The 15,808-nt window shown below is 41.4% G+C and overlaps 1 protein-coding gene across 3 annotated transcripts in view; it reads left to right on the top strand.

Annotated features, from left to right (window-relative positions):
* The window catches only part of LOC139553310 (A-kinase anchor protein 6-like), a 189,133-nt gene that overhangs the window by 100,173 nt on the left and 73,152 nt on the right, over window positions 1-15,808 (top strand). For all 3 annotated transcript variants that reach the window (XM_071365507.1, XM_071365506.1, XM_071365508.1), the window contains exons 8-9: window positions 755-894; window positions 6,161-6,281. In XM_071365507.1, the coding sequence (XP_071221608.1) occupies window positions 755-894; window positions 6,161-6,281 (261 nt within the window). The remainder of the gene's footprint in view (window positions 1-754; window positions 895-6,160; window positions 6,282-15,808) is intronic.

Raw genomic sequence — 15,808 nt, 5'->3', positions numbered from 1 at the left:
CTTGTTTATTATCGAGTGTGCTTTTGATAGAGAAGCAGTTTGCATTCATGGAATTGTTTGACCTTTGTAGAGGCATCTGCAAAATAGACAAAACGGTTTTGACAGCACACAAACAAAGACAGTTTATACAGTGTTAAGGAGGAATGAGGAAAAACCAAGCAGGGTGGGGCCGGGGAGTCGTTCATTGGCACAGCATTGGCTTCATCTCCATATATTTTGTATGCAATTACAGATCCACTGCAAGGCCTGCACAGCTTTCTGATTGTCTGATGCTCAGAATCACTGATCTTAACAGAAGCACTTTGGTAATGTTGCCGTATGGTGGGATTTGATATTCCTACAGTACAACGGGGTGTTTGTCTAGTGGCCAATCTGTTGGGCTCTTGAGTATGTCCATCATCTTTAATGCATAGGACATCTTATTCAAGTAACCATCAATCACAATTGCTATATCAGTAACAGGTGTTTGTTTAAAGCTAATAACTAATGTTGTGTTGAGAATTATACACTCACATCAACATAATATCTGACAATATACAGAACGACCTTTGTTTTCCAGAATGTCCTTAGTTTCCCAGTGGTAGGTCTTATTCAGTAAGTCACACTGTAGCAAAATGTTTCCAAACATTCTGAAACAGAAAACAAAAATGAGCATTTCTTATTGGCATAGTCACGGTGGTCCGTCCCTATTTTCCTCTCTTTATTGCCAAATGAACATGACCCTAATGTGTCCTTTGATGTGTTGTGTTATCAGGTGGAGTTGCTGCAGAGCCACCACGAGGCCCAGAGGGATGCCCTGGACGAGTTGAGCCTGAAGCTGAAGAGCCAGCAGTTCTGCACTGGCACCAACAGGAGGACTGGGAGGGAGTACACACAGATGTCCAAGAACAACAGGTAGAACGCCACCATTGACCCTTAGGGCCACCATACTTTTGGGGACCCACTTGGTTATGTTATACAGACCCACAATCAGACCTCTTCGATTTAGGTAGCCTACTGTATGAGCCAGCCTAATCTGGTATTTTATCTTGAAAATTGGTCTTTTATCTTGAAACGGGGTCTTTTATTTTGAAATGGGGTCAAATGATCAAATGATTTACTGAGTTGAGAAAAATATACAGGAAATGGAAGCAACTCAATGATAACTGTTAGTCACTGAGGGTTTGTTTTAGCTACCACTATAACTACTAAAGCTTGGGGACAATGTGGTCTCTTGCAAAGAAGAAGAAGGCTTTCTCTTTCTACAAGAGAAGTTGCTCTGTCAATTTAAGCATTCTGTTTATTCACAGTGGAATGAGATGTCACACACACTTTTATAATTTGGGGGTCACGTTCTTAACATTGTAATCTAGCGTGTACAGCACCACTCTTTGTCACGGCGCTTTTTGACTGTTTCACGCCTTACTTTGATGGTCTCTCTCCCCCAGTCGTTATCGCCAACAGACAGAAGCTAGCTACTGTTTACAAGCTTCTGCTCCACTCATTGGGAAAGACGCACTTAAAAGACTAGGAACTGGAGAGTCATGTTCGTTGTCCTAATGATAAGCAGTGGAAGAGTGAGTGGACTCCCAAGCACAGTGCTATTGTTGTTTGGTAACTGTACAGTACAACATTTTAGAACAAGGATTCTATATACAGTTGCGGTCAAATATATTGGCACCCTTTGCATGATTCACTATTTCTTATCAAATAAGTTGGGGAAAAATTTAAAATAAAAGTGTGTTCACATGTGTATTTGTTTGATTTACAACGTCACAGGACCCAAAAAATTATAATCTTAACTGAAATTGAGATTTTTTTTACTTCAAAGTCCAAAAATGGGCTGGACTAAATAATTCCATATTGAAATTACGTTGGTTGGAGGCACGGGATTCTCGTTTAGTGTGTTATTTATGTCACCTGTGGTAAATTGCATGTGCCTACAGAGTAAAAATAGCCATTTAACCACTTCTGGTGGTTGAACTGCAAGGGTGTCCATATATTTGACTGCAACTGTGTCATTCGAAAAAGTCCATGTTCGTCAGTGAATGTTAAATGGATTATTCGACCACAGATTATTCAACACAGTACCCTCAATGGTAGGTAGCAGAGGAGGCTGGTGGGCAGAAATATAGGATCAAACACATAGTAAAAGGTACCATTCTATTTATTCCACTCCAGCCATTACAATAAGCCTGTCCTCCGATATTTCAACCCACCAACCACAACTGTTAGGTAGGTTACGTTTCAGGGTCTCCTCCCCAGTCAGTCCTGCAGCAGACAGAGAGTGAGTCAGTCTCTAACTCAGGAGTCCAGACCTAGCTGACTCCCCTCCCTTGGCTTTGAATCAAGCCTCCTTTTAATCCTTTTAAGCCTCTCATTCTAATGATTTATTTGGTAGAAACCCATAATGATCCTTTGAATTTTAATGACGACTGCCTGCTCAAGGATTCATTGTTTTGACTCTTTGGCCCTTACCTTTAAATGGAAACGTCTTCGGGAAGGAGCTGTCGAAATCTATAGCCAGGGCTGCCTCTCCTCTCTTCTTGCTTGCTAGCTCGCCACCACCGCTGTGTTTTCAGGCCTGTCGGCTCACTAGCACACCTCTCAACCTTGATAATTACAGAATGGCTGCCAGTCACTGAGACCGAAGCTATTCCCTGTATAGTGCACTGCTTTCGGCCAAAGCCCCATCCTATTCACTATAAAGTGTACTACTTTTTGCCAGAGTATATAATCCCTATATAATACACTACTTTTGGCCAGAGCGCTATATACAGTTGAAGTCAGAAGTTTACATACACCTAGGTTGGTGTCATTAAAACTCGTTTTTTAAACCACTCCACAAATTTCTTGTTAACAAACTATAGTTTTGGTAAGTCGGTTAGGACATCTACTTTGTGCATGACACAAGTAATTTTTCCAACAATTGCTAACAGACAGATTATTTAACTTATAATTCACTGTATCACAATTCCAGTGAGTCAGAAGTTTACATTCACTAAGTTGACTGTGCGTTTAAACAGCTTGGAAAATTCCAGAAAATGATGTCATGGCTTTAGAAGCTTCTGATAGGCTAATTGACATCATTTGAGTCAATTGGAGGTGTACCTGTGGATGTATTTCAAGGCCTACCTTCAAACTAAGTGAATCTTTGCTTGACATCATGGGAAAATCAAAAGAAATCAGTCAAGACCTCAGAAACTAAATTGTAGACCTCCACAAGTATGGTTCATCCTTGGGAGCAATTTCCAAATGCCTGAAGGTACCACGTTCATCTGTACAAACAATAGTATGCAAGTATAAACACCATGGGACCACGCAGCCGTCATATTGCTCAGGAAGGAGACGCATTCTGTTTCCTAGTGAACGTACTTTGGTAAGAAAAGTGCAAATCAATCCCAGAAGAAAGGCAAAGGACCTTGTGAAGATGCTGGAGGAAACAGGTACAAAAGTATCTATATCCACAATAAAACAAGTCCTATATCGACATAACCTGAAAAGCCGCTCAGCAAGGAAAAAGCCACTGCTCCAAAACCGAAAATAAAAAGCCAGACTACGGTTTGCAACTGCACATGGGGACAAAGATCGTACTTTTTGGAGAAATGTCCTCTGGTCTGAGGAAAATAGATGGCATCATGAGGCAGGAAAATTATTTGGATATATTGAAGCAACATCTCAAGACTTCAGTCAGGAAGTTAAAGCTTGGTCGCAAATGGGTCTTCCAAATGGACAATGACCCTAAGTATACTTCCAAAGTTGTGTCAAAATGGCTTAAGGACAACAAAGTCAAGGTATTGGAGTGGCCATCACAAAGCCCTGACCTCAAATCCTATAGAAAATTTGTGGGCAGAACTGAAAAAGCGTGTGCGAGCAAGGAAGCCTACATACCTGACTCAGTTACACCAGCCCTGTCAGGAGGAATGGGCCAAAATTCACCCAACTTATTGTGGGAAACTTGTGGAACGCTACCCGAAAAGTTTGACCCAAGTTAAACAATTTAAAGGCAATGCTAGCAAATACTAATTGAGTGTATGTAAACTTCTGACCCACTGGGAATGTGATGAAAGAAAGAAATGCTGAAATAAATCATTCTCTCTACTATTATTCTGACATTTCACATTCTTAAAATAAAGTTATGATCCTAACTGACCTAAGACAGGGAATTTTTAATATGATTAAATGTCAGGAATTGTGAAAAACTGAGTTGAAATGTATTTGGCTAAGGTGTATGTAAACTTCCGACTTCAACTGTATATAGGGAATAGGGTGCCATTTCAGGTTTAAAGATATCATACAGGCAGGGATGTTAGATGTTAATTTCCCTCGTTAGTAGCAGGCGGGATTAACACCATCAATTAAAGGGGCCTTTCCATAAAAGTGTCACTTTAAATGAGATGTGAGGAGTGTCAATAAGGCATCCAACCTTTCCTTCCTATTGCTCAGAGTGACATGGCGGCTCCAGTGATGGGCGGTGGTGATGAATTAGGTACAGTAGCGCTGCTCTCATATCAGCCAGCCAGCACTCCTCTGAGTGGGGGAGATTGATGTTAAATGGATTTGAAAAGAATAGAGGACGGAAATGCATCCATTTCAGACGCTAGCGTGTCTGTCAGCTAGGCTGGGGCTGTAGTGTGCGGCACCCACCCATCCATCCGCAGAGCACAGACCTAGCATCCCTACGGTTAACAGGGTAACATTTAACGCATGTCTACTTTCATCGGAGGGAGGGAGGGAATGATCTGGGAAGAGTAATGCCAAAAGGGAGGGTTTGAAGGTTTAGTTTAGTTGAGGAGACATACAGACAGTACTGTATGCTTTGTACACAACCAAGGCAACTGATAGAGAAAGATTCTGACAGATCAAAAGGCTATAATGTAGCTCTGCTAAATGGATCCTGCTGTGTGAGGCTTGATTTTATTCCCTTATTTGTTTGTTTGGTTAGATGCCCGCAGAGATCTTGTTCTACAAGCATTTAGTTTTGTATTAGTGAGGAAAAAACAATATTGCGGAAGGAATATTGTAACGTATTTATCAGTTTAGCTTACAAAAGGCCTACAGCAGCCGCCGTATAATGAGTTGCGGAGTTTAATGCCTTAGGGTGACTTCCTCGAGCTTTACTTGTCACACGGTTTCTCATTTTCTGTCTCCCCTGTTTTGTTATGATCAGTGACTTCTGTATAACAAGGACTAAAATATTCATATTTTCCCTAACGTCATTTTGTTTCATCAATGTCTGCTTGAAAATGCTAATACATACAGCTCCGCCATGCTTGTTGAAATTACATATGTAGTACTAAGCCCAAACTCAATCCCGCTCCTGTGTTAACTTTGTTGCTGCTATAAATTAAAATAAAGAGGGTGTTGATATTTCCCACCAGTTTGATGGTTATTTATGTAATCTCATTCATAGTCGTTTCTTTCTTCAGGGACAACTCAGTTGATTGCTTTGTGAATGGAAGTCGAGAGAAGGGACGGGAACGCCATCGGCAGCCTGACACAACTGTCAAAGTGTCCAGAGCAGCCCAGGCGAATTCCAAAACAATTTGAACCACTAATGTTTATAAACATGTAGCCACCCGCCGAGTCTAAAAAACCAAACCAAACCCCTGACAGTAATGTGTATGTTTGAGCAATTGCCCTTGTTCCTTTCATAAATATTTGATGTTATTTCATGTCGGGGGCTGGGGAAGGAGAAGGAGGGGCTGAGGTGTGACGGAGGTAGGGAGGAAGGAGAGTTGAAGTCATGTTTAATTAAGATGTTTCTGTGCTATAGAGATAGGTGTCACTCACCAGCTGGGTCAGAGATTCAGTATGCGTCTAACCCTGTTCACACCTTCTGCACCCTCCTGAACCCAGCATTCCACTGACGGGCCATGGTAATTACCAGCGCTTGTCAAATATTCCCTCTGTAATGTCCGGCTGCCTTTCCCTCTTTTCAACCTAATGGTTAAGCTGAGGAAGAGGTGGGCATTGGGGGTGGGCGTTTAGCAGAGGTTTAGTGGGATATTTCACAGGGGCATCGTCTCTAACCCCAGCTCTTCCTCCTTGTCTTCTTCTCCCTCCTCCCTTCTACTCCCCCCCCTCCCACTCTCTCTTCCCTCTTCCCATCTCCTCTTCTCCCTCCTTCCCTTCTCCCTCTCCTCCCTCCTTCCTCTCCTCCCTCCTTCCTGTCCTCCAGTCTGCAAGAGTTTGAGTCAGACTTCCAGGAGCTCTGGGATTGGCTTATGGACATGGACTCGGTGGTGACGGACAGCTACAAGCTGATGATGTCAGAGGAGCAACAGCAGTATCTCTACAAGGTGAATGGCTATTACTGGATGCCTGTTACTGTATGGATGTTACTAGCTGGCTGTAACTGGATGTTACTGTATGGATGTTACTGTCTGGATGTTACTGTATGGATGTTACTGTATGGATGTTACTGTCTGGATGTTACTAGCTGGCTGTAACTGGATGTTACTGTATGGATGTTACTGTATGGATGTTACTGTATGGATGTTACTAGCTGGCTGTAACTGGATGTTACTGTATGGATGTTACTGGATGGATGTATCCTGTTACTGTCTGGATGTTACTGTCTGGATGTTACTGTCTGGATGTATCCTGTTACTGTATGGATGTTACTGTCTGGATGTTACTGTCTGGATGTTACTGTATGGATGTTACTGTCTGGATGTTACTGTATGGATGTTACTGTATGGATGTTACTATATGGATGTTACTGTATGGATGTTACTGTCTGGATGTTACTATATGGATGTTACTATATGGATGTTACTGTCTGGATGTTACTGTCTGGATGTTACTGTCTGGATGTTACTGTCTGGATGTTACTATCTGGATGTTACTGTCTGAATGTTACTGTCTGGATGTTACTGTATGGATGTTACTGTATGGATCTTACTGTATGGATGTTGCTATATGGATGTTACTGTCTGGATGTTACTGTATGGATCTTACTGTATGGATGTTACTATATGGATGTTACTGTCTGGATGTTACTGTCTGGATGTTACTGTCTGGATGTTACTGTCTGGATGTTACTGGATGTATGTTACTGTCTGGATGTTACTGTATGGATGTTAATGCCTGGATGTTACTGGATGGATGTTACTGGATGGATGTTTTCTTACTGGATGGATGTTACTGTCTGGATGTTACTGTATGGCTGTTACTGTCTGGATGTTACTGTATGGATGTATCCTGTTACTGTCTGGATGTTACTGTCTAGATGTTACTGTCTGGATGTTACTGGATGGATGTATCCTGTTACTATATGGATGATACTGTCTGGATTAGAGGTCGACCGATTATGATTTTTCAATGCCGATACCGATACCAATTATTGGAGGACAAAAAAAGCCGATACCGATTAATCGGCCGATTAATTATTTTTTTAAATTATTTTTTATATATATATATATATATCATACACACACACACATTTTTGTAATAATGACAATTGCAACAATACTGAATGAACAATGAACACTTTTATTTTAACTTAATATAATACATAAATACACACACGCACACAGCTCTGAAGTGACAATGATACTGAAGAGTCTGCTTAGGAGACAAATACTCTCAACTGTTTGAATAAAAATTGAGTTTAAATTACCTGTGATGAATGTTGAAAACAAAAACTTTAATTTCTATATGCAGGAAATCCTATGTTAATAATGGGCATGGTAAGAATTGACAACCAAAGTGCGAGTCATAATTCCCATGACACCTAGCAAAATCTGAAAAGCGGTTCCTTCATTTATTCCATAGGATATTTTTAGATTCACTTAAAATAAGGTCTGTGTTTCGTGTAGGCTTACATCACCGTGCCAATTTTATAACTGTGTAGATATCCATAGGACAAGGTAACTCTGATCAATATTGGCTAATTATAACCGAAGATAAAAAAATTGTAGAGTGGATTTATGAAAATATGTTGACGAACGTTACCTTATCCTAGTGAGATTTACACGGGTATCAAAACGTCGAGGCGGTTTAAGCCTGCACGAAACACAGACCTTATTTGAAGTAGATCAAGACATTCTCTATGGAAGACATGAACGGTAAAATAACGAAGGAACCCCTTTCAAATTCAGCCACAAGTTATTACAGGAATTATAACGCGTGGACTATTTCTCTCTAAACCATATACCTTTGACTAATCCAGAAACTATCACCTCGAAAACAAAACGTTTATTCTGTTCCGTATTTTATCTAACGGGTGGCATCCATGAGTCTAAATATTCCTGTTACATTGCACAACCTTCAATGTTGTCATAATTACGTAAAGTTCTGGCAAATTAGTTCGCAAAGAGCCAGGCGGCCCAAACTGTTGCATATACCCTGACTCTGCGTGCAATGAACGCAAGAGAAATGACACAATTTCACCTGGTTAATATTGCCTGCTAACCTGGATTTCTTTTAGCTAAATATGCAGGTTTAAAAATATATAATTGTGTATTGATTTTAAGAAAGGCATTGATGTTTATGGTTAAGTACACATTGGAGCAATGACAGTCATTGATTGATTGTTTTTTATAAGATAAGTTTAATGCTAGCTAGCAACTTACCTTAGCTTACTGCATTCGCTAACAGGCAGGCTCCTCGTGGAGTGCAATGTAATCAATGCAAGATTGGATCCCCCGAGCTGACAAGGTTAAAAATCTGTCGTTCTGCCCCTAAACGAGGCAGAACGTTCCTAGGCCGTCATTGAAAATAAGAATGTGTTCTTAATTGACTTGCCTAGTTAAATAAAGATTAAATAAAGGTGTAATTTTTTTTTCTTTTTTCGGCAAATCGGCGCCCGAAAATACCGTTTTCCGATTGTTATGAAAACTTGAAATCGGCCATTCCGATTAATCGGTCGACCTCTAGTCTGGATGTTACTGTATGGATGTTACTGTTTGGATGTTACTGTCTGGATGTTACTGGATGGATGTTACTGGATGGATGTTACTGGATGGATGTATCCTGTTACTATATGGATGTTACTGTCTGGATGTTACTGTCTGGATGTTACTGTTACTGTATGGATGTTACTGTCTGGATGTTACTGTCTGGATGTTACTGTATGGAAGTTACTGGATGGATGTTACTGTCTGGATGTTACTGTATGGCTGTTACTGTATGGATGTTACTGTCTGGATGTTACTGTCTGGATGTTACTGTCTGGATGTTACTGTATGGATGTTACTGTCTGGATGTTACTGTCTGGATGTTACTGTATGGATGTTACTGTATGGATGTTACTATCTGGATGTTACTGTCTGGATGTTACTGTCTGGATGTTACTGTCTGGATGTTACTGTCTGGATGTTACTGTATGGATGTTACTGTATGGATGTTACTGTATGGATGGTACTGGATGGATGTTACTGGATGGATGGTACTGTCTGTATGGTGGTGCTCTACAATAATGGATGGGTGGTGGTGCTCTATGCCCCAGAGGAGGGCCTGGCCCCATAGCTTGTAATCACATTCTCCTTAGCCGGGCACTGGAAGAGGTGGTGTGTGTGTGAGGGGGGTGTTTAGTAATCCTTTTCATGCACCTCCCTACCTCTGACCCCCCACACCATAGCTAACATCCTGATTGCCAGAAAGCTCCCATTATCACATTCCATTAGGTGTAATTTCATAAAAGTCTAAAGATCTCTGGCGATGAACGGAAACAAAAGAGAGGGAGGCATTAACGTTTTACTGCAGTGGGCTAAATCAGGGTCACACAGAGTGTTTCTTGGTCTTAAACAAGGCTACTTTGAAACCCAAGTATGCACCTCACACACATGGTTCTGGGCTTAAAAAGAGAGGACACCTGTACCATGTCAGATATAGAGTTGAAATGTATTACATTTTGAGTCTGCAACCCAATATTACACTTTATATACATCACAGAAGACTGAAATATAACAAAACCGTTTGACATAGAAACACCAGATTTTCAGTCGGTTTTTTAATGTTATGCAATTTTGAAAAATATGAATAACATTCCGCCCATGAGACCACTAGGTCATTTGACTGCAGGAAAGGGCTACTGACCAGACTGCAGCCAAATGAATGTATGGGAACGCACAGGGCACCATGTGTTCTGATATGAGGTCTCAGACACACTTGTCTTCTGTCCTTCAGATGCTCCTTCCCTCATAGGCATGGAAAGAAGGACACAGAGGGAAAGAGGAAGCGAGAGAGGGGGAAAGAGAGAGGGAGACAGAGATGGAGAGAGCAAGGGAGTCAGAGCGATCGGAGAGAGCAATAGAAAATAGCAAGCTATAGATAGAGGTTCCTATTTTGTCACAGCCTTTATAGGCACCTTGTCTCAATGAATTTTTATTAGTGATAGATAAAACTGGCCATATTGTGTGAAGTCAATATGTTTGTTCCTGATTAAAACAAACTGATTTGGGCCCTGATATTGATTTAATTTCCTCCAATGCTAATAAATATGTACTACACTGCCCATTTGTTATACATTTCTCCCTACACCTGCACTCTGTTTTTTATCTGGCTAACACTGGATTGATTGAAAAAGGTAAGTGTGTGTGTTGGTCCTGTGTTGCTGGCTGGCTGGCAGGCAGGCTGTTGTTTGCCAAGGCTAGGGGATTTTATCATAGGTGAGGGAGAGAGGGCTGACTGCTGGGAGGCACAGGCTGTAAATCAAGCTCATTTAGGCTATTTTTATTACTGTACTGATTCTGACACTCGTCATCCTTGAATTGCTTTGAGCATATGGCATATTTCGAAAGAGCAGATTGTGAATCATAAAGAAATAAAATTAATAACCACCTTCAGAACTGGAAACAACATAATGACAAGAAAGGGCTCCCCAACAGCCTTCTCCTCCTCTCTGCACACATTTTCATTTCCAAACTGCAGAAGGTCACAGTCAAGGTCAAAACTAATCTTCTCTCATCTTGCATATTGACCATTAGTCATATCTTAAGTGATAAAGTAGGAAATATCACACCATTTCCTTTTCTTTTATACTGTCATTATATGAAAGAGCCTTTATACTTTCAGAAAATGGTGCCTAGCCCACAATTATATCTATTATACTCTCCTGTAGGAAATTTAACAGGAATATCTGAGATAGTGACAGTTCCCCCCACTACATTCCTAACCATCATTGTCTTCTTTATTTTTCAATTTAGAGAATTTGAGCTGTGCCATTTTTCCCACGCAAAACATTAAGAAAAATATATGATCTTTTCCGTCACTTTGCACGTCAAAATCCACATGAAATGGATAACTGACCACACAATCTACATTTTCCAATGGCCATCTCAGTCCTCCGGACTGGAAACCCATTGAAAACCTGTTGTTTGAATTGAAGAGGGCAGTCCACAAGCAAAAACTAAGGATATCAAGGATATGGAACGATTCTGTATGGAGGACTGGTCTAAGATCCCTCCCAATGTGTTCTCCAATCTCAAATAAAAACGTTGAGAAAAAGGCTCAGTGTTGCTATCCTCGCAGGGGGAGGGTGCTAGAGTATTGACCCCCAATCTTTTTGAGTTTTTTTTTATTACTTGTGAAACAAAATGTATTTCTCTGAGCAATTGTATTAGTTTAAAATAATAATAGATTTTTTTTTGGAGCATACAATATACAGTAGCTCAGTATTTGTATTATTTATTTTAAACAGTCTTTGACTCATCTTTATCAAGAGATCAATCATGTTGGACCCCCCTGTAAATATCCCTTAGTGGCAGACTAGACATCAAGTGCTGAGCTGGTGTTGCCTTGGTGTCTGTGTTGCCCTCTTTATGGTTTAACCATCCACATCAACACGACAGCGGTGGTGGTGATGCCCTCTCAGTTGACTTCTGACACTCAGAATACATTTCACTTCATCTGCGCTGATCAGAGAGCCACTTCTTTAGAATGAGCCACGGCTGAATATATGACAGGAGTGTAACCCCGGCCCTATGGCGTCGTATTTTCAAACATTTGATCTCTATTTTGTGGCTAGATCCATCGCAAAAATGTTGTTCACAGGGGCATTGCTTGCTGCCATGTACTCTGCAGACCGTGTGATGATCTTCACTGATGATCAAGCTACAGTTGTGGAGTGTAACTTTATTTTCTGACCCTTTCGTCTGGACGTTGTCGACGGTGTCCGTCAATGACAATCACCTCCAAATTATTGATTAGCTGAAAGAGCAGCCTAATTCGTCCATTGGAGATTAACTAAAATATTCATCTGATCATGAATATTCATGAAGGTGATGCATTCATGAATATTAAATAACTTAAGAGTTTTTTTATGGGCCAAGTTCTCTGTAAAATATTGATACATTCTCAACAATGTATCTCCTCTCTCTCATAGTATTTGTGCTCTGTTGGTAGAACACAGAACATTTGTAGATTAATGGTACATTGGTTAGGTAGATCGAAACATGATGTCACGATCGTCTTGCGGATAATGAGTGGACCAAGGCGCAGCGTGTGAAAAATACATTCTCTTTTATTAGAGAAGAGTGAAACGAACACAAAACAAAACTAAACAAACCAAAACAACCGTGAAGCTACAAACGTAAGTGCAATACCAAAAGCTACAAACGTTCTACATAGACAATTACCCACAAAACCCAATGCCTATGGCTGCCTTAAATATGGCTCTCAATCAGAGACAATGAACCACAGCTGCCTCTAATTGAGAACCAATCTAGGCAGCCATAGACATACAAACACCTAGACAAGACACTGACCCATTTAACATACAAACCCCTAGACAATCCAAAAACACATACATTCCCCATGTCACACCCTGACCTAACTAAAATAATAAAGAAAACAAAGAATACTAAGGCCAGGGCGTGACACATGATCTGTATTGATCTTCAAATATTCTTATTAAAATCTTCCCCTATTTGACTTCTTAGTTGCATATGGGGTGGCAGGTAGCCTAGTGGTTAGAGCGTTGGACTAGTAACCGAAAGGTTGCAAGATCGAATCCCCGAGCTGACAAGGTAAAAATCTGTCGTTCTGCCCCTGAACAAGGCAGTTAACCCACTGTTCCTAGGCTGTCATTGAAAATAAGAATTTGTTCTTAACTGACTTGCCTAGTTAAATAATGAAAAATATTTATTAGTTCTATAAAATCTTCTTTTATATTTATTCTATGTGACTTCTCATTCGAACTTCCGGGGAGACACTATGGCAGCATGCGGTAGTGAGATTACCCATTGTAGCCTGTCTGTGTGTGTTTACAGTTCAGGACTCCTCTCCACTCCCTCATTAGACTTTTCATCTCTCTTTACCTCACGTGACAGTTGACAGCTCCGCTCTGCTCAGTATGAATATTACAGCCATTATCTCTAATCCTCCATATAGAACACAGAACAAATGGAAAACATAGCTAGAACACAGTATTTATCTGAGGGAGAATGACAATCAGAATGTTGATATCTAGACTCCTGTTTATTAGAGGACTGCTCAGATCAGTGAGTGCCGAGGAAGTGGAGCGTGTGTGTGTGTGTTGGTGTTAATCTGCATTATGCCTGGCTACATGCGTGTGGGTGGTTAGGCATGGTGGAGCTACAAAGGCGAGGTGTGTGTGTTTGTGTGTGTGTGTGACACAGTGCTGTGTTTTATGTATCTGGAAGGAGCAGGTGGTGTTTAATGTGGAGATTCAGCTCCATGGGGCTCTCTCTCTCCAGTCACTCACTGTCAGACACAAACACTACACACACACACAGACACACACACCGTGGAGGTGATACTGCTGGAACCATCCACACATTCATTGTTGAACACACATGCACACACACACATGCCTGGCTGCATTAGTAATTTTCAATAATTCATAGTGAAGGCATAATGAGAGTGGAGAGTTAATTTGTTGACACTGTGTTCCATGAGAAGTAATGCAGTAGCTGTCTGTAGTTTAATTCAAGTAATGTTTGACTCTCCTCCCGTGTCATTTTAGACGGTCGTCGTGAGTCACTTCACCATGGGAGAGCAGGGAGCAGAACAGTTTCCCTCAAAGCTGCCGCTTGAATTGACCAGAAATAATAACAAGCCCTTCTTATCTTCGCTTGCGTACATTCTCGCCTTTTTGATAACAATTTTATTTTCAATGACAGTGTCTCTTGTTAAAATGTGGCCTGAATCAAACCCCTGCTGACGGAGTACCATGCCTGGCTGTCTGTATCTTCTAATGAAGTTGTGAAGTGTTCTCGTCCTTGCCACCTCAGTATGAATAGATTGACCGCAATTAAAAGTTTGTGTTTCTAGAACACTGTGATTCAGCCCATCTCCAGGGCAACCAGTGTCACTTCCAAAAGTAAACAAAATATTTTTTGGAGGCGGAGACTCTACAATTAATTAAACACTTCCGGGAGGGACAGTTTGCAAGCGAAGAAGTGACTGTTCATCGAAATCACATGTGGACAGGGAGGCACTCGGGGTTGAGGTGAATGTGTGTGTGTGAGTTGTGTGTGTGTGTGTTGTGTGTACGTATGTAGAAGGTTTCATTCTGATTAAAGGGAAACATTTCATCCATCCATAGATGCAGTAGCTATAGAGAAACATCATAATGACATGGTGGGGTTAGTGCTGGCACTGCCTTCAGTCAGCTAACAATCCTCCATTGAGTTGAGTGTCCCACTCCTGGGCTCCTTACCAAGTGGCACAGAATGACTACCCCTCACCAGGCCAATCTTTCACATCTCGCCTCTGTCTACTCTGTCACACCTCCTGACTCTTGGTTCACCTCCAACCTAACCCACCACGTTTCCTTCCCAACACAGCCAAGCCAATACCCCCTCACCCTGCACCCCCCACCCTGCACAGCCAATACCCCTTCACCCCGTATCACCCCTTCTATCGGCAGCTTTGGGTCAGATGCCAGTGTTGCTATACAAAGACCTCTGTGTTGGTTGGGGAGGCTAATGTTTGCTGCTGCTTTGTGTGTGTTTGTGTGTGTATGCACATTTATGCGTGTTCGTGCATTATTGCGCTTCTACGTTCTGTGAGTTTGTGTGTGTGTGTGTGTGTGCTTGTACATTGTGTATGCGTGTACCAGATGGCTGCTTGCGATGCGAATGGGCTCAGAAAATGGGAGTCATACCACAGGGGAGAGATGCAACACGCAGCAAGCCTTGTAGTTATAGAATGGAGAATCAGAGATCAAACTATGGCCAGCTGCCCCTTCTCAGTGCTGGGATCTGAGGGCAGGTCTTCCTCTTATAGCCTTAAGTCATTCTGACAGGCGGAAACACAATACCCAGCATCGGAGTTGAGGGAAGGAACAAATCTCTTTGTTACATCAACAAATCCGTCACATTTTAGAAGAGAAAAATGGTATAGTCACAACCTTTTACTTTTGAAAAGGAAACATGTTCTTTGTAGCTCTAATTATTTCCTAGAAACAAAATGAACACCAGTAACTACCTTGATTGATTGTTAGATTGAGAGGATTGGATGAGCAAAGCAGACCCGGAAAGGGAAAGAGGGGGAGAAAGAGAGAGAATGGAGGATAGGAAACAATAGAGTAGAAAGAAGCAGAAAGAAGAGGGGAAAGCCTTACTGTTTGAGGAGGGTGTAGTTGTTAGGCTCTTAGAGGGTGTAGTTGTTAGGCTCTTAGAGGGTGTAGTTGTTAGGCTCTTAGAGGGTGTAGTTGTTAGGCTCTTAGAGGGTGTAGTTGTTAGGCTCTTAGAGGGTGTAGTTGTTAGGCTCTTAGAGGGTGTAGTTGTTAGGCTCTTAGAGGGTGTAGTTGTTAGGCTCTTAGACAGTGTAGTTGTTAGGCTCTTAGAGGGTGTAGTTGTTAGGCTCTTAGAGGGTGTAGTTGTTAGGCTCTTAGAGGGTGTAGTTGTTAGGCTCT

Source organism: Salvelinus alpinus, chromosome 25 (genome assembly GCF_045679555.1).
Source record: "Salvelinus alpinus chromosome 25, SLU_Salpinus.1, whole genome shotgun sequence".
In the NCBI taxonomy this organism is placed as follows: Eukaryota; Metazoa; Chordata; class Actinopteri; order Salmoniformes; family Salmonidae; genus Salvelinus; species Salvelinus alpinus.
Note: the sequence above shows the minus strand (reverse complement) of the source record. Positions and strands in the feature narration are given on the sequence as shown.